Source organism: Caenorhabditis elegans, chromosome I (assembly GCF_000002985.6).
Source record: "Caenorhabditis elegans chromosome I".
NCBI lineage: Eukaryota > Metazoa > Nematoda > Chromadorea > Rhabditida > Rhabditidae > Caenorhabditis > Caenorhabditis elegans.
In genome coordinates, this window is record NC_003279.8 from 3,111,281 (window position 1) to 3,137,019 (window position 25,739).

General features: G+C 35.4%; 2 protein-coding genes, 1 long non-coding RNA gene and 1 other non-coding gene across 4 annotated transcripts; 1 reads left to right on the top strand and 3 right to left on the bottom strand.

The window, feature by feature from the left end:
- Positions 1 to 3,755: 3,755 nt before the first annotated feature.
- nssp-2 (DUF148 domain-containing protein) lies at positions 3,756 to 6,348 on the bottom strand. The gene is made up of 3 exons (NM_058703.7): positions 6,223 to 6,348; positions 5,139 to 5,345; positions 3,756 to 4,298 (listed from the first exon to the last, which is right to left on the bottom strand). The coding sequence occupies exons 1-3, from the start codon at positions 6,343 to 6,345 to the stop codon at positions 4,152 to 4,154; spliced, it is 477 nt and encodes a 158-aa protein (NP_491104.4). The 5' UTR covers positions 6,346 to 6,348; the 3' UTR covers positions 3,756 to 4,151.
- C45E1.8 lies at positions 4,804 to 4,895 on the bottom strand. The gene has a single exon (NR_050025.1). It is a non-coding gene; the product is annotated as an Unclassified non-coding RNA C45E1.8 (non-coding RNA).
- A 4,382-nt stretch (positions 6,349 to 10,730) lies between the features above and the next one.
- Positions 10,731 to 16,381, top strand: linc-167. Its single transcript, NR_101534.1, has 2 exons — positions 10,731 to 10,761; positions 13,444 to 16,381. It is a non-coding gene; the product is annotated as a long non-coding RNA linc-167 (long non-coding RNA).
- Positions 16,382 to 21,689: 5,308 nt separating this feature from the next.
- On the bottom strand, positions 21,690 to 24,308 carry K09H9.9 (uncharacterized protein). The gene is made up of 4 exons (NM_001262379.2): positions 24,227 to 24,308; positions 23,879 to 23,975; positions 23,672 to 23,834; positions 21,690 to 21,818 (listed from the first exon to the last, which is right to left on the bottom strand). Exons 2-4 carry the CDS (start codon positions 23,951 to 23,953, stop codon positions 21,733 to 21,735), a joined length of 324 nt encoding a protein of 107 aa, NP_001249308.1. The 5' UTR covers positions 23,954 to 23,975; positions 24,227 to 24,308; the 3' UTR covers positions 21,690 to 21,732.
- Between the last annotated feature and the right edge of the window lie 1,431 nt (positions 24,309 to 25,739).

Here is a 25,739-nt window from a genome sequence, read left to right on the forward strand (position 1 = left end):
TGCCGTGCTTAACAAATCCCAAAAAGTTTAATACTTTTGGATGTTTTTTTGGAGCACCAAAACTGCTGAATTCGGAACAAACATCTGGTTTCTGAACAAGTTCCATGTAGTGTTTCTGCTTAAACATCAAATTAATCCAATTTTGTGTCATTTTACTAAATTTTTGGGGGCAAAAACAATAGTAATTGTATTGTCAAATTTTTTCTGTGTGCGGCAAATTTCGAAATCTGCCTACTCGGTAGTTTGGCTCGCTTGGCGCGCGACGAGGGTGCGCCTGGCGCGCGGACGGGGCGCGACTAGACTACTGTATCGCGATCTACTCGGCACTTTGCTACTCCTGGCGCGCGCACGTTTCGCACCGGGCGCGCGGACGGAGCGCGCTAGTAATAATGTCTCGAACGCCCGGCGCACTCTCTGCGCGCGCCCGGCGCACTCTCTGCGCGCGCCCGGCGCATTTCATACGAATTTGGCCACGGCTCGTTCCCCATCCCTTCATTATTTTATCAAATACATTGTCAACTTGGAATACTGAGTGTATTAATACATGTATTAAAATTTAATTTTATTAAATTGAAAATCTTTAAAAAAAATTTAACACTTCAAAATTAATAATTTCCATTGTGCAGCAAGTCCACTTCCTTTTCTGTTGGAGTTCCTCAAGTTCTTTCGAAGGACCTGAAGAAAGAAAGAAGTTAATTTCATTCATTGAAACATTTTTTATGTTCATCTGAAGAAGAAAAACTTACAGGTTTCTGGGAAAAAAACTCCAAAAAACTTCTTTCCAAAGGTCTCTCGTGCATTGGCAGTGTGAAGGTGGTGAATCCAAATCATCTCCATGACTTTGATGCTTTTCTGAAAATATCAAATTCTGTTTTTTAAATAATTGCGATGCATAGAAGATGTTGAAGACCGGGTCGTTATCAAATTATTACTAATTTCGAAAAAATCGTTTTTATAATCTTACCGATGAACTATTTCATTCTATTCCTCCGATGATTTGTTTCGCACCTTTGACTCATTTTCTGCAAATTTTTTCATTAATATTTAATTGAAAAATAAATAAAAAATAAAGAAAATGTGTAAAGCCGAAAAAAACTGAAAAAAAACACAGCTTGAAAGATTTGGCAGAGTTGAAATCTAGGCCGCGGCCGCGATCTGCGGAGGGCGCGCGCACGGAGCGCGTACAGAGCGTGGACGGTCCGCGCACAGAGCGCCGACGATGTGGGGATTGTGTTTTTTCTACGTGAATTTGAGGATTGGGAAGTCAAAACAACTATAAATTACCTATATACCGGTACTTTCTTATATACGGATCAATATATACACAAACATATCACCATAGTTTCCTATTAATTGTGTACCAGTTGACAACTGCAACCTCAAGCCAATAAATGTTCCATTTTAAACGATTACACATTCATACTCTTGATTACATAGTTATTAGTCTATAAAGTTCAGAAAAAATCACGTTTATTTTATTTTCTGGTTGCTGCTTCGTTCTTGCCAGACTGTATTCGCAATCAGTGCGCAAACTATGCGCGCCTCGAGCGCGCCCTTTGCGCTTCGGGTGCGCGCGCCAGGCGGATTCCCTTATTATCGCGCGCCAGGCGCAAAACGTGCGCGCCCCAGGAGTAGCGAACTGCCGAGTAGTCGCACAATTTTCGCGCGCCGAGCGCATTTCTTTCGCACACACTACGCGCCCGGTTCGATTTTTTCTCGCTCCCGCCGATTTTCATATTAAAATTGAAATCTTAGATTAATAAGCATCGCGTTTATTACAACAACGAACAATGGAAAAAACAATTTTAAAAAAATTAACAGATTGAAGACAGCTTGGCTGCAGGTCAATTGAATCCTAGACGGCGAGAGACTGGTGTTGCTGATTATCATTCTCTCTGAAAAGCTCAAGTTAAGCAATTTTATTAAGTCAGTATAGTGAAAAACTCAATGAAATATCTAAAAAAATATACTTACTGTCAGTTAGGCCCGTGAAACGAATATTGGACACGTCGAAATTTTCATGTTCTCCGATGATCTTTTTAACACCCTCCCATTTAAGACTGTGATCCAGTGAATGTACAACAACAATGACCAAATTTCGATTCTGTCCAAAAAAATTTTTTTCTGAATTTGCCGAGCTATAGCTCGGCAAATTCAGAAAATTTTTTTTTTTGAAATTTGCCGCACACACCTCGTGCAGACCTACCGAAGAAGTTGAAAAGTTGAAAAAAAAATCCTCTACTCTTGTTCTGTCTCCCCTGACCTCCCCGGATTCACAAATTTTCAACAAAAGTACACTTTCACTTTTTGCCTTGTTTGTGATGTGTGTGTTCGAAATAAATGTGTTTTTGCTTTTTAAGTATCAATCATCAACGACCACGTGGTGGTTTCCTCGACTTTTTATCATTATTTTTTTCCGTGATTGCAAGAATTCTGGTAGTTTTCCCTCTCGAAATGCAAACGTCAAAAACAGTGATCAGCAGATTTGTGTTCTTTGGTAATGGAGTTATCAACAGGCTTCTTATCAGTTTACTGCTCATTGTTACACGGCCGAGGAGGTTTCTCGAAATAAGCACAAAAAACTGGCCACTTTTCATGCTACAATTTTTTTTAATTTGTACAAGCCGTCACAAATTAAAATTCTTCCTGGCATCATCAATTTCATTTATTTTTTTTCAATTTCTTTAATGTGTGAATTGATCAAATTTTTCACCTACTCACAATTTTATCATTGACCAGTTAAAAAAGGGTGATGGAGACATTTTAATAAGTTCACTTTCATTTTTCTTCCTTCTTATCAAATTAACCAATCAGTGACCGTCTAGAGGGTGTCAAAAAGTTTCAAAATGTACAAAAAGAGAGTGAGCACAAACTTCAAACTTCTTCAAATGTGGTTGGAAAGGATTTTTTCAAAAAAAAAATTCAGAGGGCAAATTATTCTATATCTCTCTGAAAATCTTGTTTCAAAAGCCCGAAGTATGGGATCTTCCTTCTTGTGAAAAAATCTACAGTAACCCTACAGTACTCCTGTCTAAAATTTAAAGTAATCTAGTAGTAGCATCGGCGAAAGTAATTCATTTGAGGGGTAATTACCGTTCGGCAAACTTTTTTTCGGCCAATTGCGGCAAATCGGCAAATTGCTGGTTTGCCGAATTTGCCGGAAATTTTCATTTTTCCAATTTGCCCATTTGCCGATTTGCCGGAAGTTTCTGAAATTATTTTTAATAAGACGGAAACATTTAAAACTGTGCCTTTTTGATTTTTTTTTTCATTTTCTTCAGATATTTTCATAAAACTTACTTACTTTCAAGTCGGTTTTTTTTGTCGGTTTTCCGGAAATTTTCATTTCCGGCAAACTGTCGATTTGCCGGAAATATTCATTTTCTGCAAATTGCCGATTTTCCGGAAATTTTCATTTCCGGCAAACTGTCGATTTGCCGGAAATATTCATTTTCTGCAAATTGCCGATTTTCCGGAAATTTTCATTTCCGGCAAACTGTCGATTTGCCGGAAATATTCATTTTCTGCAAATTGCCGATTTTCCGGAAATTTTCATTTCCGGCAAACTGTCGATTTGCCGATTTGCCGATTTGCCGAATTTGCTGACTTTGTCGTTTGCCGGAAAATATCGTTTGCCGCCCAAACTTGATTCATCTGTTGTGTGCTCCTGAGAATCGAAAACGGTTTAAGCCTATTCTGACTCGCGGACCTTCATCAATCTTCTTCTAAAGATAAACAGTAAACTATAATAATTTCACAAAACAAATATTCATTTTCTTTACCGAAAACCTGTGCGCTGCACAGATTCCGGGTTTTCCACACGGGCGGTCAGATGACAAGAAATCACACCAAAATGTACAAGAATTGAGAGAGATCGAATTAGCTGATATCGTTAATTGAGGGGGGATCGAAGATTTTGAACAGATCAGTCAGGGAATGTGTATGATACAATTATTTCTGAAAAAGTTAAATCGGGAAGAAAGAGGATGTCTAGAAGCAGGAGAAATTGGAGAATATATATCTTCTAACCCGTCGTTACAAGAGAGAATTTCTTAGAAAAAAATTAGAAGGAAGTACAAAATTAGGTTTTTTTTTCAGACTATACATAGTTATTACATGGCGGTAGTGGCACGAAGTCTCAAGTTCAAAGATTAATATTCTGGCGGTTGAACTGTCGGTGTGTGTTTTGTCAGGTAGTTGATAGCCTGATCTCTAAGGAAATTTGGCATTTGTTGGAGTTTCTTGCCAATCACCATCAGCACGGAGTCCACGTCCCGCTCGCTGTGGGCTTTTTGGACCTGGAATTTTAAAGTTAGCAGTCGAATCAAATTTTGAGAAAACTGCCTCTTAGTCTTCAAGAAAATTGGATATTTTAAATTTTTTTACGCGAGACCCCTTCGGCTTCACCAAAGATTCTAGTAGGCCTCACATAAAGATGACCATTAAGCTAGCCTGGTTACTAATATTTTGTTAACAAAAATTATAAATTTGTTCATTTTTTGAAGCGATTTTCATCTGGATTATCTCAAAAAGCTTGGCTAGGGAAAAACGTTTTGCCACTAATTTTAAATCTGTTGCTTTTTTGGGCAATTTTCGGGCAATTTTTAATACTTTTTTTTGCAAGACTTTGAATGTCTCATTTGTTATTGGTTCCACACCCCCAGCCTAAGCCTAATTCTAAGGCTATGCCTAAACCTAAGCCTAGACCTAAGCCTAACACTAAGCTTAAACCTAAGCCTAAGCCTAAGCCTAAGCCTAAACCTAAACCTGAGTCTAAGCCTAAGACTAAGCTTAAGCCTGAGCCTAGGCCTAAGTCTAAGCCTAAGCCTCAGCCTAAGCCAAAGACTACGCGTAAGCCTAAGCCTAAGTCTAATCCTAAGCCTAAGCCTAAGCATAAGCCTAAACCTAAGCCTAAGCCTAAGTCTGAGCCTAAGCCAAAGCCAAAGCCTAAACCTAAGCCTAACCCAAAGCCTAATTGTAAGCCCAAGCCTAGTTTTGGCGTTAGTTATTTCTGTTCTGTTTTCTCATTTTTATTTTTATCACGACGCTCTACAGTTTCCGAGTACCCCCAGTCTCTTGCGTCCTTAGAAACCCGATACTATCACGAAAACATGACCCCGGAAATTAGTCTCGCTTACCTTTTCAGTCTCGTCCTCAGTAAGGAATTCATCGAAAACTGGGGGCGGCCGAAGGTTCTTCAACATTCGTTCAATCTTCCTCCTGTCATTTGGTGCAATATCTGAGATTATCATCTTCTCTCGAACCAATCGCATTACTTCCGGATAGTTGGCGGTCGCATGTAGGGATGATATCAGGTTTAGCTCAAATTTCGTCCATGGTAGCGCCTGGAAATAGGGGGAGTTGAGGTTGAGGAAGTTAAAAACGTTGAACTTCGGATTGAAGGATCTCAGAGCAACAGAGAATTTCTTTAAATAAGTGGATCAATGCACCATGATACAAAATTTTGTAAAATTTACGCACACACACATTTCCCTAGAACTCAACATTTTTCTTTGATAGAAAATAAATTTTTAAAAATTGCCGAAGCAAAATTTTGAGTTGGTAATTGTGAAGTTTGGAGTAGAGCTTCCATGTAGGCGACGCCTGCCTGACCTTCAGGCGACCTCCGCCTGCTTCTCGCCTCCTCCATCCTCGCCTTATGCTAAGACACCTGAACTTTTTTCTCATTTTGTTTTCTTAATTTGTTTTTCATAAAATTGATAAAAATAAGAGAATTAAAAATTTGTAAATTCACTTAAAAAGCCAGGTTTCAGGCTGGCGTCAGGTTTCAGGCAGGCGTCAAGCAGGCAGGTTTCAGGCAGGCGTCAAGCAGGCAGGTTTTAGGCAGGCGTCAAGCAGGCAGGTTTCTGGCAGGCGTCCGGCAAGCAAAATTCAAGCAGGCGTAAGGCGGGTAGGTTTCAGGCAGGCGTCAGGCCCTAAAACCGCGCCTGCCTACCATGAAAGACCTAAACAGTCGACTGTACCAGTCGCCGGGCATTTTTTTTCAAACTCAAAATTTGCCCAGCACCTTGGGGAAATTACCAAAATTTGCTAATTCCCCCAATTCCTATATAAAACTGTGACCTATAATTGAGTTGTGTGCCACATTCCCACGCTTACAGTACTCCCGCCACCCCTCTTCTCTACCCTAAAAATTAAAACAACTTCCCGCTTCAAACATCACATGACCTACTACTTCCCCGTGAAACGAAAAAAACCAACCTGAAAGACGCCATTGTGCCCTGTGAGACCTTCTTCGGGCCTGTAATCCTCCTCGTAACATGTGGCACAAACGGGAAGGAGTAGTACCAAGAGAAGAAAAAAATAGGTACCCAATGATGACATTCTGGAATCACTTTTTTGTGAGAATCAAAGAAGAAAAAAAAGAAGAGAAAAGTGGAGGCGTGTACAGGAAATTGAACGAGTAAATGAGTATGTTTTTGTTGAGTAGAAGGAGGAAAATAGGGGGAGGGGGGGGGGGGGTGGAGCTGTTTTGGATAGATGATCTGAAGATTATGCAAGAAATCCAAAAATATTAAATAAAAATAATCAAACTTGACTTGACTCAAAATGATTTTTTTATCGGGGATCTTAAATCAAATCCGAGATCTTTGTGAAAAATTTGATTTTAAAGTTTTTTGCGCGAGCTACTGGCTCGTTTCTAGTGCACACTTCCTGGAGCACTTTGAGCACCAAAATGTTTTTTTGATTTTAGCGTGATTTCTGTATTACGGAAGCACTTAATCCTGAGAATGCGTATTGCACAACATATTTGACGCGCAAAATATCTCGTAGCAAAATCTACAGTAATTCTTTAATTGGCTACGGTAGCGCTAGTGTCGATTTACGCGGGCAATTTTCAAAACGGACAAAAATATTTTTATTGATCGATAGAATTTTAAAAACCAAGCAAAAAATGAGAAAATAATACGAAGAAAGTTTATAAAAAATCGAGCCCGTAAATCGACACAAGCGCTACAGTAGTTTTTTCAAGATTTTTTTTTTTCGCTGCGAGATATTTTGCGCGTCAAATATGTTGTGCAATACGCATTCAGAGTTTTGTAATATTGTCGGTTATTTTTTCTGCGTTTCTTTTTCAAATTTACACTATTCAGTAAAAAAAAGTTGAGGAGTGACAAATTTTGAAATTTTTACAAATTCTACCGGCTCCGTTTAAACGTAAATTTTATATTTAAACTGATTAACTATAAATTTCAGAAATTTTGGTAATTGTCCCGGCCTGGCAAGTGGTACATCCATACAAATGCGCTCTACTGATAATTGCATTTAGGCATGTTTGGGCGCGTTTTAATAGAAAAGCTTTGGTCCAAAAAATGTAGAATTTATTTTTGGAAAATTTTTATATGCATCAGAAAAATGTTGGACCACCCGTTTTTTGAGAAAAACACGCCCAAACATCCTGGTATACGGTAGACAAATTGCGTATAAGTACCACTTCTTCGGGCCGTGCTGGGAAGACTGTGACAAGCGGAAAAAATCACAATTATTCAGAGAAAAAGTATATGAGCGATAACGTATTGTAAGAAAATTTGATTGTTTCATGAAAAAAGGGCAGTTTTTGTTAAATTTTACATTACGTTTTATATTAAAATAATGAAATAAAATTTTTTTTACACAAGTTACAATGCTAAGGAATTTTACAAAAACCGGTCTAAATAAAGATAAGATCAATGATTAAAAAACCAGAACAAATTCAACGAATTCAACGAACTTCACAGAAACAAAAAAAATCGTAGAAAATTGGGGGAAATTAAGAGCAGGCGTCACTAGTGAAAATGTTGCATAACCTTCTTCTCACAGTGTCAATCGTCATCACACGCTCTTCACTATAGATTCTTGATAAGAGAAGGAGTGTGAGGCGGGAGAAATTGCCGAATCGCGCAGTATCAGCAGCAACAGCAGCAAAAAAAAGAGCGGCGGTGATAACCGTGTCACGAGGTTTCTCGAAACTGGTGAGTGAGAGAGCCGATGGTCAGAAATAAAAAATGTCTAAGGAAAAAATCGAAAAGTCAGAACACACACCCAATCACTTCCTAGTTTCATTTGTCGAGGAGAGAGAGGGAAAAGAAAATACAAAAAATTTGTAGTGATCTGCATTTGGTAAATATGTATATTTCAAGTGATGTGATTGATATTCATTCACCGAATAAATTCTTGGAAATCGCTGAACAGACTAAAAACTGGGTAAAAAACTCTCTTAAGTTCAAAATGCACAGGAATGGTAGAAAATTAATTTCCTTAGTTACAGTATTGCCTGTATATTTGACAGCTCATAACTCAGTTATCGTTCGTTCTAGTCAAAAATTGTCAACTAACACAATATTTGTTAGTTCTTTTTCTATCATTTTGTAGTAAATAAAATATTGACATCTTTAAAATAAACCGAGATATAACGTTTCAAAGGTAAATAGTCGGGTGCAATACTAATAGAGGAAATACGGTATACTCATTCTCAATAGTTGTACTGAACTACAAAACTATAGGAAAGTCACAATCCTGAATATGAAGTTACATGGGTTTTGAGCGAAACTTTTTTTTTTCGAAAACTTCCGGCAAATTGCCATCATTCAAAATTTTTGGCAAATTGGGAAACCGGCCAACTGCCGGAATTTAAATTTCCGGCAAATTGGCAAACCGGCAAAAAACCGGAATTGAAAATTTTGGTTGGTCAAGCAAAAGAACCCAACAAATGTTGCAGTGTTTCTTACGAGACGTTCCTGAATTTAGACAGCTTGCGGCAAATTCTCAATTGAAATTTCCTGCAATTCGGCAAATCGCCTGAATTGAAATTTCCGGTAAAACGGCAAACCGGCAAATTGCAATTATTGAAAATTCTTGCAAATTGGCAAACCGGCAATCTACCGGAATTGAAAATTTCTGGCAAATCGACAAACAGGCAAATTGCCGGCAAATTGGCAAACCGGCAAACTATTGGAACTGAAAATTTCCGGCACATTGGCAAACCGGGAAACTGTCATTATTGAAAATTTCTGGCAAACCGACAAATTGCCGAAATTAAAAATTTCCGGCAAATCGGGAAATCGCTGGAATTGTAAGTTCCGGCAAATCGGCAAAATAGTAGTTTTGGATTTAAATTTGAATACGATTTAAACTAGTTTTTCTGAAGGTAAGCCTCGTACCCATTCTGAAATTTTTAAATCTGGATGAAAATCTATGAACTCCTATTTACTCCATTCCTCATTTAATATGGAACCTTCATTTAATTTTTCCACCCGTTTCATCTGAAAATGCACGCAATCTGGCACGCTGCCAAATTTCTTATTTTCAACAAAAGCTGGAAAAATTGAAAACGAAATTTCACGTAGCGTCGTAGAAAAAGTGCAGTCTTGCACTTTTTTATCGATGGAAAATTCTGATATAATTCCTGAATCAGCCGTAGTAAGACGTAAATAAATTATAGATATCGAAAAAAATTGCTGAGAAGACACAAAACTATAGCTAGGAGGACGGTGGGTGCACATGATTGGAAACACGGAATATTTCAGTGCAATTCATGTGGACTCGAGGGAGTTTTGAATTTCCGCCAGTGGGCTTGCCTACATGCGCGTCAAGCGAGAAAACTCGGCCACCGACTTTTTTTTTGAATCAGAAAACTTTGATCTTTGGAAACAATTTACGCAGACGATTTCAAAAAGTTAAGCTAAAATTATCCAAGAGGAGTACACGGGAATGTTTATCAATGGAGCGCATTAGCAAGCTAGCTAAACATAAAAAACTCTCGTGTACTCCCCGTGGATAACTTAGACTCAACATGTTTTTTTTTCTCAATTTTTAATTTTTTTTTGAAAGTAAAAATGATAAAAATTATAATATTTGATAATTTTTCAAATTTGATAAAAACCGGCAATTTGCCGATTTGCCAAATTTGTGGGCAAAAAAATTGCCGGCAACTTGTGGTTTAGTACATTTTTTTTGGAAATTTCAGAATTTCAATTTCAATCGACAAAATTGTATTCCCGGTAAATCTGATATCCGGCAAACCGGCAAGTTTCCGGAATTGAATATTGCTGGCAAATCGGCAAATTGCCGGAATTGAAATTTCCGGGGAAACAGGCAAATTGCCGTAATTGAAAATTTCCGCCGAATTTGTGGGCAAAAAAATTTGCCGAACCGCAATTGCCATCCCTGGTTTGATCTCCGAAAATGGCGGAAAACTTAAACGCGAGTTTCTACTGCCGGAAATTTCGTGTAACTTTTTTTCGGAGGTCGAGCGGACAAAATCCGGAAATCGGAAAAAATCGGAAAAAAACCCATCTCAAAGTCATTTTCCAGCCAAGTTTTTCAAAGATAAGTGGCAAAAACTAACAGACAGAAAAATTTGTTCATAATTTTTATTTAAAAAAAATTTAATTTATTTATTATATAAATAAACCAAAAAATCAAGACCTTGACCTAACCATTTTTTTTCCAGGTCACACTCCTAAATTTCATCACATTTTTTCAAGAATCTCTTGCTTGCATTAAAATGATTGACGCCTTGTCACTTTTAATTTTCGTGAGAGAGGAAGAGTTGAAAATTTTTTTATTTGGAAACGGAAGAGACAGATAAAAAAACGAGATGATGTATTTTTGTTCCGACCACCTCATTTGCTAATCTGCAAGGATAAAAAGAGAGTGATCTCATCAGAAAATTGAAAACATACTCTATTCTATTCATAAGCTTCAGTTTTTTTTTCTCCGAGATGGGTGGCCATACATCATCAGAGAAACAAAAACAAAGTACAAAAGGGGGAACAAAAGTGAAAACACGTGACCTTTGTTATCACTGATTTATCAGGAAAATGATCGGATTACCGTGTTGTCTGAAAGTGTCTACAGGCCAAAAATGGAACAAATCGGTGAAAATATTGATATGGTGAAGGTGAAAGTCGACCCCCCATCGGGAGATTCCAGTGTGTACTGATATCATTTTGATGGTGTCTGAACCTTTTGAGAAAAAAAAGAATGGAGTTATTTTGCTTACCAAGGAACTGGAAATGTAGGCTTAACGGTACAAGGAACGTCGAAATTTCATCTTATACAAGACAAGGTCATATTTATATTAGACACTTGAAGGTGGAGTAGCGCCAGTGGGGATTTTGTTTAAATACACACATAAAACAACCGAAAAACAGCTCTCCAAAAAATTTTAGATTTTTCATAATATACGGTGAAAGTTTGGCAAATTGACAAAAATTTGAAAATTTTGAGCTTTTGAGAAAATCCAAAGCAATGGCGTATGTTCCGACCCCTACAATTTTTTAATACGAATATTTAAAACAAAATTAAAGTATAAAAAATGTAGAAAAAAAATTTTTTTTGGTCGACTTCCAAAATTATGAGTGGCAAAAACTGTCACTTTTTGACTGGGAATAAAAAATTTTCAAAATTTTTTTGAAAAGTTTTACTATGATATTCCGTCATTTTGACACCATAAAAGTTGTTTTTAACACTTTCCCCACTAGTCCACTTTTAAAGGGTCCAAAACTACCCAATTTCGTAATGAGACGTTCTGAAAATTTTTGAAAAAAAAAGTTATGGCCGCTCAAAGTTTTGGAAAAAATTGTCGATTTTTGTCTAGCTAAAATCTTAAATTTTGGCAATTTTTCAGCGTCGTAGCGGTTGGAACTTAATTTTTATTCAATTTTCATTGTTTAATGCACGTCTTCAAAATTTATGACGATACTGGGCAGTTGCAAAAATTTGAGATTTTAGCTAAAAATTGACCATTTTTTTCGAAATTTTTGAGCGGCCATAACTTTTTTTTGAAAAGTTGTCAGAACGTCTCATTACGAAATTCGGTAGTTTTGGGCCATTTTGGGTAAAAAAAAGCAAAGTCTCAAATTTCGGTACTCCAACTTAAGCGACTGCGTTATTTAAAGATGCGGAGTTTAATAACTATATGTGACATATTACGAAAATACTTTGAAACTTTGAAACAAAATACGCAAGAAGGGGCGAGTTAATTGCAAGTTTTGCAGATGTTACGCTGACCTAAAGACCAAATAACACATGCACTTTAAAATTTTAAACAACATTTCTTTGTTTATTCGAAATACTCAAAATTACTCCACACGATAAGAAAAAACATTACTCTAAAAACAGAATGGAAAACTACCAAAAAAAAATGATATTAGGATATTTTAGCACTATAGAAATTAGTTTAAATATTTTCCCCACTAGCCGTACTCCGCCTGATTTTTTCACAATTTCAAGCAATGAAGAAAAAAAACAATAGAATGAAAATGTACCCCACGAGTCAAAATCTCAAAATCTAAAAACACATGTGATTCTGATCTGATCTGAATAAATTTTCGGAAATTGTAGTATTCTAGTATATTCGACATATTGGTAACTGCGTCACACTATGTATTTATTTTCAAATATATATATATATCCAACAAAAAACACATTATTTTTTATATGAATATTTGATTGGATCGTCGCAAAAGTGCCACGTCATAAAGAGTGACAGCTGGGTGAAACAACGTCATTGTATTAAAAAAGTGAACGGAGCAGTGGAGAGCAGCATGAATAATGATATGTGGAGAGAGGCGAGCTTGAAACTTGAACTTAAGATTATTAGTGGAAGTAATATTTTTTTTGTAAATATTTTTTTGGATTTTTCCAATTTTTTTTGATTTGGTACTGCAAATTTACTTCTAATTTGGCCGAAAGTTCAGGATTTTTTTGAAACATTTTTTTGTAAAAATTGAAAAAAAAAACATTTTAATGAGTTTGATTTATTCATATGAAACATGATAAAAGCTACAGTTATAAATGAGAATTCCGGAAAAGTTTAAATTTTAGCTGCAATTTTATTGAAATTCTACACTACTATGCATGTATATGCATTAAAATTTCAAAGCTGATCCTGCATAAAATATTGTGGGTATGTGAAGAAAATACACAAAATTTGCACATTGATTTCACAAATAAATTTCTTAAATCTTTTAAAAATCGAGAAAAAATCCATTTGCTGAAAATTATACAACTTTTTTTAATGTTTGATTGATCTCTAAATAATTTATTTTTTAAGTTAAAATGTGAAAAGATGCTAAAAAAAACTCATGAAAAATTTCCCCAATGATCGAAAAAAAAAATTTCAGCAATTTTTGAGCATCTTTACTTATGTATTTTTTAACATGAAACCGGCAATGCGGAAAATCGGCAAATTGCCTGAATTAAAAATTTCCGGCAAATTGGAGCAGTGCGAATTTGCCGAATTTGCCGGAAAAGTGGCAATTTCTGAAAATTTCCGGTAAGTTGTGTTTTGCACTTTTTGCATTTTTTTTTTTTGGAGATTTCAGAATTTAAATTTAAACGGCAGAATTTTCATTGAATATACCTACATTTATTTCAAATAGTAAGCAAATTCTATGAAAATATCTAAAGAAAACGGGAGAAAAAATTTCAAAAAAGCACAGTTTTAAGTGTTTCCGTCTTACAAAAAACTCCTCTAAAAACTTCCGGCAAATTGGCAAATCGGCAATTTGCCAAAAATCAAAATTTCCGGCAAATCGGCAACTCGGCAAACCGGCAATTTGTCGATTCACCGAATTTGTGAAAAAAAATCCATTGCCGCAACATCTGATTCAACGCACGAAAAATGAAATAAATGTCATTTTCGCAGGGATAAAAATACGAAAATAAAAGTGATTTTTCGGTGTCTAAGAAGTGCGATTTGAAGTTTGTTTTCGTTTTTTTCTCGAAAAAGTATATAAATAATAGTATCGTTCCATCCAACGGCGACGGGCGACATTTGAAATACGTGGGAGAACGGAAATCTGAGATGAGTCGAACGTACTTTTTGACAGAGAGAAGAAGCATGAAAATACTATTGGGAAAAAAAAATGTAAATAAAATAAATATGGGAGTGAAGGTCAAACAAAGAAAAGTGAGGAGGAGGAGGAAATTAAATGAATTTTTGATTTTTCAAAGAAAATTAGGAAATTAGGTTAGACACAACAAGAATCAAAGACAATTTCTGAATTTTTGGTGAATCATTTTTTAAGGAAAATAGGAATTTTATTATAGGTGACCTAATTATGACATCACTGGATGGCCTGGAAAAGTTGGCCGCAATAAACGTCGCCTAGAAACCTCTGTTGGCTCATATGGAAACAGGGGTGGGTGGCGATTGCCGTTCGGCAAATTCGGCAATTGGGCAAATTGCCAGTTTGCCGATTTGCCGCTTTGCAGGATATCAATTTGCCGGAAGTTTTTAGAGGGTTTTTCATAAGACGGAAACACTTAAAACTGTGCCTTTTTGAAATTTTTTTCCCGTTTTCATAGAATTGCCTTACTTTTCAAAATAGATGTAGGAATATTCATAGGATGCGTACGATTTTGCCGATTGAAATTTAAATTCTGAAATTTCCAACAAAGAAATTTGCCGGAAAATTTTCAATTCCGACAATTTGCCGATTTGCCGGAAAATTTTCAATTCCAGCAATTCGCTTATTTGCCGGAAATTTTCAATTCCAGCAATTTGCCGGAAGTTTTAAATTCTGGAAATTTGCCGGTTTGCCGGAAATTTTCAATTCCGGCAATTTTCCGGTTTGCCGGAAATTTTCAATTCCGGCAATTTTCCGGTTTGCCGGAAATTTTCAATTCCGCAATTTGCTGATTTGCCGGAAATTTTCATTTTCGGAAATGTTCAATTCCGGCAATTTGCCGATTTGCCAGAAATTTCAATTCCGGCATTTTGACAATTTGCCGGAAAAATAGTTTGCCTCCAGAAGATCAGTGACGTCATTTGCAGTTTTATGAATAGTTATAGTAGAGAATATATATATATATATATACATTTTTAGCGTACAAACAGCCTAGAATCCCCCGCTGTCAAACATGAAAGAATTATGACGTCACTAACTAGCTTTGAATGAAAAAACGTAACCTAAAAATTTCCTGAGGAATTTATTTTTCGACTTACAAAAAAATGAGGCCTAGAAACCTTTCACTAAAGTTTTCACTAAAATTAAATAATTAATGGCGTCACACGTGGCCTAGAAGCCTCATCTGCAGTATTTGAAAAACTAAACTACTTATGTTAAAAATGACATGGCCTAGGAATTAATTGGAAAATTCAAAAAAAGTGGCCTACAAAAATTTATCTGCCAATTTTTCAATAATATTTGTTTACCACAATTTCTAGGCAAGTGCGGAACCTCTTTAATAGTTCTTTATGAAAAAAGAAAGAGTCCACAGTTATTTCCATCGACGGAAAAAACCGCTCCAAAAGACCTTTGACAAAATATGTCTCATACATTTACAAGTAGCAGAAGAAGAGAGGGGCCTGTGACGATCGGTTTTTTAGAGAAAAAAATGACATGAAAATAAAATGTTCATATATGATGTTTATCGAAAAACCATAGTGACTAAAAGTACGCTGGGACCAGTTTTTTTTTTCCAGTGTAACTTTATAGAATGTACGAAACTTGAAAATTGGAAAAAAGAGGAGAGGAACTTTGACCTGGAAAATACATTTTTAAAGATTGGTAAAAGAAAATGCCTACGTCTATCTAGATGCCTTCCTCTCTGGCTATGCCTACCTACTTGCCTTCTTGTTGGCATACACCTGCCTACGGGTCTTCATGTCAGCCCAGGCCTGCCTACGTGCCTTCAAGTTCGCCTACCCACATCTACGTGCCTTCAAGGTAACCTACAAGACAGGCGCCTAGGCAGGCAGGCATGCAGGCAAGCAGGCAAGCGGTTCATGAAATATCGTTCATGATTATGAGATATCGTTCATGATTATGAGATTATGAGCAAAACAAACCTGAAATTCACAAAATAAAATTAATATTGAGTTTTTAACCAAAATTTACAGATTCACATTTTCGATGAAAAAAAAACACATTTTTTAAATGCTCATAGAAGACGCAGCACAAGTCATAAGGAGGTTCAAATAGGGTTTCTTTAAATTTTTGGCCGTCGAAATTTTCATTTAATCTGTTTTTCATTTAAGCTTTGCGAAATTTTAGAATAATAAGAAGTATTGAAAATATTTTGAATTTAGGATTAAGTCGTTTTTGTGCTCATTGAGCAAAATTTAACATTTGAGAGTGGTGGCCGTGGAACGGAAAACTCTTCCACCACCTTGTTGAATTTTACAACAAAAAAAAGGTTTTTTCCGACCGTATAATTTTTCTAAAACCTTTCCAGATTCAAAAATTCCAAATAAATTGAAAACATTTTAATTATCAATTTGGAAGTGCATATTTTACAATGTGCAAAAAAAATTTTCAATTTTTAATTTTTTTTTTGGAAAAAATTATATTGAAAATACCAATAAAAACTAATTATTGTGCTGGTGAATTCCATGAATTTTCAAAAAAAAAAAAACATTGAAAATTGATAATTCAAAATTCAAAATACCAAAAAATTCTCAAAGAAATTATTGAATATTTCAATATTTTTCCAGAAACTGGTTTAACTTTTTAAAAGCGAATACCTCAACGGGAGCTTATGGTGCATCGCGGCATGATGTATCGCGTACTAAATTTCAAAAAAGTGTTCGCACTCATGTAGATCTTTGTATCCAAAAAAGATCACAATCAGAAAACTAAAAAAAACAAAGTGTTTCAGTTGATAAACGCTGCGTGACGCCAGGATAATCCGAAACGGATTAGAACAAGCAATGATTCTTGGTGCCAAAACATGCCTACCGTAATCTGAAAGAATGTCACCGAAAAATGGAAAAGTTTTATGCATCTTGTGACTTTTTCAAATGATAACACCTAATCTTTTTTGTTTCGGAAGAAAAAGTCAAAAAGTCAAAGGGAAAATGAAGTTGAAGTATCAGAGTACTATTTGGTGAGAAATTGAGAAAATGTGTACTTTCCAGGGTAGGTAGGCACGCTTGCCTCTCTCTCTCTCTTGGCCTAACTGCAAAATTCGAAGCTTCTATTATAGAATACGAATTTCTAACTGAAAAAATGACCGTGTAGTTATTTTAGAGTTTGTTTGAATTTGAGTTTTTGGCTTGTAATTTGGAAGTAGGTAGGCGTTAGGCAGGCAGAACAAAATATTAATTCAAATACCGTAAACATTTTGTGCATAGTATTGTATTATTTAACTTTGTATTACAAAAACAATTCTAATTACGTTTAATTCAAGGACTCTGTCCAAAAACAAACCCGCAGGATGTCAGCCGCTGTAATTTTTCAAAAAATGTTATGAAGCGAAAAATGTAGAAAAAAAAGTCTATAGTTATGATATGAGATATGAGGCCCGCCAAAATCCAAGAATTAAAATTAAAAAAACCAAATTATAACCGTTTTAATAGTAAGTCATAGAGCTTATATGCATACTTTTTTTAAAACTCACTCATGTGTACTATTTTAACATCACGAAACATTTTCTGAAACATTTTCTCGACACACTTGAATGACTAGTAAAAAGTAAAAATAAAAAATTATCTTGAATTTCCAAACTTAAATAGTTTTTCGTTCATTTTTTCGACAAAGTTCAGTGATTCCACTACGAACTTGATCTACAGAAACTACAGGGAAAACTATTTTCATAGAAGCCACGTCACTTTAATTATTTAATTCAATGCTTTCCCTGCAGTTCTTGCAGATCAAGTTCGTCGAGACTTTGCAATTTCAAAAAAAAACTACCTATTTGCTTTATTTAGAAATGTTTTTATCTACCAATTGTCTTTGAGCAACATACCCGTCAGGTGTCGGCTGCTATAATTATTTAGGGAGAGGTTTGAAAAATGTGTGCAATTATTGTAGTAATAGCTGAAATTGCTAGATTAACGCAATGTTTGAGTAAAACTTTAAAAAAAAATCCAGATATGAGTTTCGAAACGATTTGCCCAAAAAGCGGCAAATTGTGGTGTTGCACTTTTTTTTTGAAAATTTTAGAAGTTCAATTTCAATCGGCAAAATTGTACGCATCCTATGAATGTTCCTAAATCTATTTTGAAAAGTCTGTAAATTCTAAATATCTAAAGAAAACGGGAAAAAATTTCAAAAAGGCACAGTGTTTCCGTATTATAAAAAATCCCTCTAAAAATTTCCGGCAAACCGGCACTAAACCAAAAATGAAAATTTCCGGCGAATAGGCAAGCCGGCAAATTGCCGAAATTAAAAATTTCCGGCAAATCGGAAAACCGGCAACTTCCCGATTTGCCGATTTTTTCGACCTGTTTCTACAGTTGAGCAGATAAAGGAATACTTTCTGAAATGTAAATTTGTATGATTCATTCCAAAACTCTCACCACTACGAGATATAATGTTTGAACTCAATTTCCCCTCGTCATTAAGATCATCTTTAAGTCACAGAAGCTTCTTCTTTTCAGTTTAGCTCCCCCTTCCAAATGTTTATGACCTCCTCTATCTAGCAAATATGTAGTCTCTGCTCAAATGTTATATATTTATTCAAAGAAAAAGAAAATTTTGCAAAAAAGGTAATCTGACGTAGACAATTTAGTATTTCTTATCAGAATATATATATGCAATTGAAAGTGCGCTCGACACCCAAAATTATTACTGATAACGAAAATAGGGGATGGAAATGGAAAGTTATTTTGAGGAGGGGGGTCATGTACACTACGTGGCCGCGAATATAAAAATCGGTGGCCGAGTTATTTCAATTTTAGTTTCCAAATAGGGTACATAGCTAAAAAGTCAATTTTCCAGAAAATCGAATCAAAAAAAGTTTTTTAAAATCCACGCGGTTGCCAGGTATGGTTTTTCTTCAAAAACCTTTTTTTCAATTTTTTGAAAGCGTTGTCGCTTCGAAAAAAAAAATTTTTTTTAAGTGCATTGAGGTCAGATTATTTTGCAATTTTTTTCAATACTTTTTTTTTGGATTTAAAAAATTCCAAAAATTTTTTACATAAATTTTTTAAACACTTTTTTAAACTTTGTTACAATTTTTTAGTCTGCTACTAAAATTAGAAGAATTCAAAAAAATTAGAACAATTTTTAAGATAATTCTGGTGAAAAAAATGCCTTGCAAAAAACAAAGGGTGGATTATTTTTGTGATGCAAAAAAAATGAGATCCCAAAAAATGTATTCGGATATTTTTCCAAAAAAAATAATAGGATTTTTCGGGTTCTTAGAAAACTGCACGCGGCCGTAAAAATATTAGGCCACCGATGTTTTCCATGTAGAAAAATTAAAAAATCGCGTGTTTTTTCACATTTTTTTGATATCGAATTTCGGTGTTTTTTTTTCAGAAAATTTCCATATACAGCCAGAAATATTTAAGGAAAAAATACATGGAATTTTAGATCCCGCAGAACTGAATTCTCGGGAATTTATTTTTTGATGGAGTTATAGCTAAAAATAAACATTTGAAATTTAAAAAAAACTTGAAAAAATTTGAGTAAAGTTGATTTTTTAGCGATTTTTAAGCATAAAAGACTCTCACATTAAAAAATTTTGCCAAACAAATTCTCAAGAAAATAATAGAATGTCATTGTGACAAATGCCATACCAAATGGGTAGGGTTTCTGGATTTTTGATTAGCTCTCGCGTGTGTGCATGTTTTGGTGTTTTTCTTTCTTTTATTTTGGTCTTAAATTAAAATATCACTTATTATTATTCCCTCTACGTGTGCTGTTTGATACCGACGTGGGAACAAAGCGTCGGTGAATTCATTGTGTAGTGTGCCGAGAATTTTAAAATGTTAGTTAATGACGAATTTGATCATTGAAATTAGAAAAAGAACAGTCCTCTTGAATTATGTGGTTTATTGGAAAAGGAGGGGCAGCTCATGGTACAGCGAGCCAAAGCTCAAATTTTAGAAGCTTTATCCAAGGGGGCAGCATCTGAAGCTCCTTCTGATAAAGTTTCAGAAAAATTGAATGGCTAGTTTTCGAGATATTTTAATTTCCCTCCGCACACTCAAGGTGTGGGAGAAACATGGTGCATCGAGCTCAGAACGTCGGCTTTGAAGGTTCTTTGTGAGTCTTAGATCTTAACGAGGAGGGCAGAGTTTAGCCTCGTGCCCATTTTAGAAAAAAATTGTATCACTAAAGCGTTTGGAAAAAATGTGCAGTGAGGGTCAAAGTTTGCAATTTTTCAAGACTTTTTTTTTCTTTTTTTTTGAAATAAAAAAAAATCAATTTTTTAAATTTTTAATTAAATTTTTTACAACAGTCCAGGGGAGCTGTAGAAGCTAAAAACTTGGAAAATTTAAAAAAAAATTGAATAACTAGCTTGCGAGAAATTTAAAACTCTTTGTTTTGATCTTGGTGCATCAAGTCCAATTAGCCAACTTTAGGGGCGATTTGGAAGCTTAAAACTCAAATTTTCATGACGTATTCTAGAAGAAAAAGTTTTAAAGATTTTATTTGTGAAGTTTCAAAAAAATTCAATGACTAATTTTTGAGAAATTTGAACTTTTTAATACATTTTTAGGGTAGAGGAGAGTCATGGTGCATCGACTCAACAAAAAACTGTTTCAAAGAGATTTTTAAAACTGAAGCTTAAAATCATAGTAGTTGTTCAAGGAGAAAAGCTAATTATACTGAGGTTCGAGTGGGGAAAAATGCTCATGGTGCATCGAGCCAAGCCAACAAATTAGAAGTTACAACGTCACTTTTTATTCACAAAAATAACTTCCATTCAAAAACCCAAAAACCTCCGTTTTATTGAAAACCAGGAACCAATTAAAGTTGCATGCGTTCTAGTCTATTTTTAGATTTGGAAAAGGTAACAAAAATGACAGAGCAAAGATTCTGAGAGAGCTATTTGACAGAAGTTTTAAAATTTCTATCCGAGCAACATGGTGCACGCGGGGCAAGCGGAAAGAGGTCTTGACACGACTAATTTTTGTGAATGTAAAAAGGTGTGCGCCTTTAAAGAGTACTGTAATTTCAAACTAGCTGTTTTTATGTATATTAAAAATACATATTTATTGAAAAATATCGAGAGAAAACTATGAAAAATCGATGAAAATTCCGGCACAGGAATTTCAGTACCTTTCCAAAGGCGCACACCTTTTTGCGTTTTACGAAGATTTGTCGTGTCAAGACCCGTCAAGAAGCCGTTTGACATAGAAAATATGAATATTGCCAACGAAAACAAAATTAAACATCTTTTAAGATTGACAGCAGAACAGAATCTCCGAAAAAACGAAGAAAACAAGGTATAAAAAATAATAGAAAATTGGTCTCGAACGGAAATGTCAATATGGATGATTGATGGGGTTTTTTTTCTTTTTTGAAACGTCTAGAAATATGTATGACAAATTTGAATTTTTCCCCAACACGAAGAAGGCGAATTTGATGGGGGGGGGGGGGGGGGGTATGAATATTTCAAAAAGAATTTGGAATTCAGCCAAGACTTCCGTTTTTTTGGGTTTTGTTGAAGGCGGGACATTGCATTTTAAAGTTACGTGGCCGTGGGAAAACTCTTCCACAAAATGGAGGACGAACGCCAACTTTCACTGTTTGAGGACTTTTCAGGCTTTACAGGGGTTTCGGATAGATTTTGGATAAATGTTTTTTTTTAACCAATGACAGCCGAGAGAGATATGCGCTGTCAAAATACGTTTGATGCACCATGTCCAAACCTTGATAACGCATATTTCCGCTATTTTCAAAGGTGTGGGAAAGTATAAAAAATAGGATTTTAAAAAAATCATTCTCTGATAGTCAAAGTAACGCAGGATTCACATTAGACCGCCTCTACAAACTGAAACATTTTAAATTAACGATTTATTGAAAAATTATTATTCCGAGAGTTCTAATTCTTTTTCGATGAGTAATCGATGCGAGACGCCGATGCAGAAGATCTGATCGTAGTGCCCTCACTGTCTCCAATTGTTGTATCTGAAATCAAGTTGCAAAGACTTGACACGGCAAATTATTGTGGTGCGGAAAGGTGTGCGTCTTTAAAGGGGTACTGTAATTTCTAATTTTCATCGTTTTTCATAGTTTTTCTCATGATGTGTTCAAGTTTCTAGATTTTTCAAACAAATAATTTTTTATCTGAAAAATCAGATACAACGAAAGTTTTAAGTACTTTTAAAAGGCGCACACACATGGTACAAAAACTTTCGTGCCGAAACCAGGTAGCGTTTTTTTGCCGAAAATCTCAAAATTGTGGGGTTTTACTAACCGAATTTTAAAGATAGCTCGGAAACACGTGGTGTCAGATTGTCCCATCGCTCCACCGCAAACAAAAATGACGAGAACAATTTTTGTGACGTCACGGCGCATTTTGAATGATTATTTTCAATTTAAGTGTCGAGTTTTTTGAACTTTTCAACGAAATTACTGTATTTGATTGAAATTTCGGGGAAAAATCAATTTTCCAAGCGCAAAAATTTATTTAATTTAATTTAATTTAATTTATTACGATTTTTAGTCGTGAAAATAATATGCACAACAGGCAAAAAATAATAATAGAAAAAATACAGACAGAACACAATAGAGAAAAAAAATCAATAGGAAATGCAAATCGGGAATATTCAAAGGAGAGATCAAGACGTGGAAGGGAAGAGGACAAATTAAGAATAATATCAGATCAGTGTTGTTTCATAGTAGAAAGCGTTCTGTTAACAAAAAAGTGTCTCCTAAGTTTAGTTTTTCCTGTGCGCCACACATATTTCTTTTTAGAACGAGTGTGGGTCTCTTGTTGCTCAAAAAACTCAGATGTTTTTAAGTCTACTTTACCAGTATTCATTCTGATTACTTGGATTCTGTCAATTATTTTACGTCTCGTGCTTAAGGTTTGAAGGTTGAATAGTTCGTTACGTTCCATGGATGTTTTGTAATCTTTATCTGTTGGATTAATATACCTTTTTTTGATTCTACTATAAAGGCGCCTAGTGAACGCGTTTTGCACAGACTCTATTGCTTTCTCATCCGATTTTTTCGTCGGAGAAGACACTACTGTTCCATATTCTAGACGAGGACGAATGAAAGTTTTGTATAAAAGAATCATTAGTTTTTTATTGGAGGTACTGTACTGGTTAAAAATGTTGGCCAGCTGAAATTTCGCCAGATTGATAGATTTCTTCCAATGCTCCGAGAAATCCAGTTTTTCTGATATTAGAAATCCAAGGTCTCTGGTAATTGTTTTTCGCTCTATAGGGTAACCGTCAAGGTGGTATTTAAAATCTTTTCTACATCTCCCTACTGTGACGTGAACTGTCTTAGATTGGCTTAGGGTGAGTTTTGCTCCCCTTGTCCAATCTACTACAGCGTCTAGAGCAGCCTGTAAGTTGTTTTCTGTTTCCGCCTTAGGGGTCGATACATACAATTTCGTGTCATCTGCAAACTGCTTACATGCTACTTTTTCGGGTAATATTGAAGATATATCATTAACGTAGATACCGAACAAAAGTGGTTTGAAGAATGACTGAAAATTTCACAAAATTTGACGCTTAGATTGAAATAATTAAAAATGCATTGTGACGTCACGAAAATTCATTTTTCCCGCCATTGTTAGGTGTAGTGAAGCGATGGGACAACCTGACAAAACGCGCAGAAAATGGTTTTCATTACGTGGTCGTGAATTTTAGAAAAAACTCGGCCAACCTTTCTCAAAAATCACCATAATGAGACATTGTTTCAAAAACATGAAAAATCAACGTAATGGCCGAGTTTTGCCTTTTTCTAGGCCACCGAACAAAAAAGGAACATCGAGTGTTGTTTGGCGCCAATTAATCATTGCTTACCTCCTTTATCGGCGACAGGCTCATCAATTAAAACCAGCTCCTCAACCTCCTTGCTCGTCTTTTCCTTGGCTTCTGACTTGTTTTGCTCCAGCAGATTTTTATTTAATTCCTCATCTTTCTTCTTTTCCACTGGCTGATTCTTCAAATTTCTATAGTAAATGCACTGAAATTGAATGATTAATTGTTTTAGTTCACCGTAATACTTACTTCATTGACAAGAGTTAAGAATAGAAAAGAGCTCAAGAAGAAGCAGATAAAAATTGAAAAGCAGACTGCAAACATGCGGACGTCATCTCCCACAATTCTTAAGAAAATTGGCGGTTTTTACTATGTGGCTGTGAAATACAAAAAAAACTCGGCCACCGTCATAACATCTTTTTCAAGAACATTATCGTTAAGTTTCAGAAAAATGCGCCATGTATAATCAAAGATAAATCCCTGGCCGAGTTTTTGATGTTTCTAGGCCAGCGTGGCCGCGAATGGAGAAACATCGGCCACTAATTTTTCATGGTGGCGCATTAGATCGTGGCGGGATATCGGAGTGTCGTTTCTTACGATTTTTGTGAATTTCCAGTTGTTTCCGCAGTGTTTTTAGCGAAGAGAATAGAAGACATGTTGGATTTTTTGAAAACGTTTTTTTTTCAATTTAAAATTCTCATAAAATTTCCACATAATGCTAGAGTTTCACGTAAAAAAATGTTTTTTTTTGCACATTTAAAAGAAAACCAGCAAAGCGTTCAGGGACTATACTCGATCTGCTTATGGAGCTTTTCTAAAGCATATGTGGGTACAGCCGGGCTTCAACCGAAAAACTCTGGTGCAAGTTCAATTCCATATAAATCATCCGGAGCTTAAAGGTTCCACTTCCCAGCTTGCGGCCGCTTTGGGCATGTGGGCGGCATGCGTGAGTTATAATATGCCAGCCGATTTGGTGATTACTGGAAAAGTAGCTTACTGTGGTTTAGTTGGAAAGTTAGTTTTTGTTTTTCATTTCGTAGCTAGAAATTTAGAAAACTTTTAGTACAGATTTTCATTCATGAGTTTGAAAAACTAGTACAACAGGAGCATATTTTCAGGTTGGCGATATTGAGGCAATAACGCGAGCAGTCATAGCTGAAAAGATGAGATTATGATGCCATTGAATAACATCCAAGAACTGCCAGAGGATTTGCGACGTCAAACCACAATTTTTGGCGTTGCCATGATGGAACAAGCTATCGCAAAAATCAAACGAATGAACTGATCATACAAAACTTTTTTTTGTGTATAAAACATGTTTTTAAAAACTTTTTTTTCGATATTCAAAAAAAAACTAGCATTGATACAGCCGTGATTTTACTATTTTTCGGAAGCTCGTAAAATTTCCGATTTTTTAAAACCATGTTATAATTTACTCTCTGGGTTCACCAAATATTTTACTCTGAAGCCAGCGAGTAAATTATACTGTGAACCCAGAGAGTCATGAACCCCAGTCAGTACTGAAAAAAAAGTTGAAAAAAATTTTAATTTTAAAAACGATTTTAGATAGTGCCATTTTGTATTGCAGAAACACAAAAATTCTGAGAATGCGTATTGCGCAGCATATTCGACGCGCAAAATATCTCGTAGCGAAAACTACAGTAATTCTTAAAATGATTGATGTAGTGCTTTTGTCGATTTACGGGCTCTATTTTCCAAACGGATTAAATTGATTTTTTTAAAGAATATTTAAATAAAGAAAATGAAACGAGAGAAAATTCAAAAAGAAATTCATTCCCGTAAATCGACACAAGCGCTACTGTAGTCATTTAAAGAATTACTGTATTTTTCGCTACGAGATATTTTGCGCGTCAAATATGTTGTGCAGTACGCATTCTCAGAATTTTGTGTTCCCGTGATAGAGAATTCTTTATTTAGTACAATTGAGTGTTTTTCCACCTCAATTTGCAAAATTGTTCAATGAGCTACAGGAAATAACATTGCCTATCGAATGAGACTAGTTTTGAGCAGCTACGACAAAAATTCGTTTTGGCTTTCAGTACAGATTCTAAACTGGTCTATTAAAAATGTGCTACGGTTTCGTCAGAGA

Bases quoted from the DNA above. Each gene is read 5' to 3' on its own strand.
- nssp-2 (NM_058703.7), bottom strand. From the start codon at position 6,345: ATGTCATCATTGGGTACCTATTTTTTTCTTCTCTTGGTACTACTCCTT. The intron at 5,346-6,222 runs GTTGGTTTTTTT...CCCTATTTCCAG, and splicing joins GGCACAATGGCGTCTTTCAG to GCGCTACCATGGACGAAATT. The intron at 4,299-5,138 runs GTAAGCGAGACT...TTAAAATTCCAG, and splicing joins CTGAGGACGAGACTGAAAAG to GTCCAAAAAGCCCACAGCGA.
- K09H9.9 (NM_001262379.2), bottom strand. From the start codon at position 23,953: ATGTTTGCAGTCTGCTTTTCAATTTTTATCTGCTTCTTCTTGAGCTCT. The intron at 23,835-23,878 runs GTAAGTATTACG...ATTCAATTTCAG, and splicing joins TCTTAACTCTTGTCAATGAA to TGCATTTACTATAGAAATTT. The intron at 21,819-23,671 runs GTAAGCAATGAT...ACTTGATTTCAG, and splicing joins GCCTGTCGCCGATAAAGGAG to ATACAACAATTGGAGACAGT.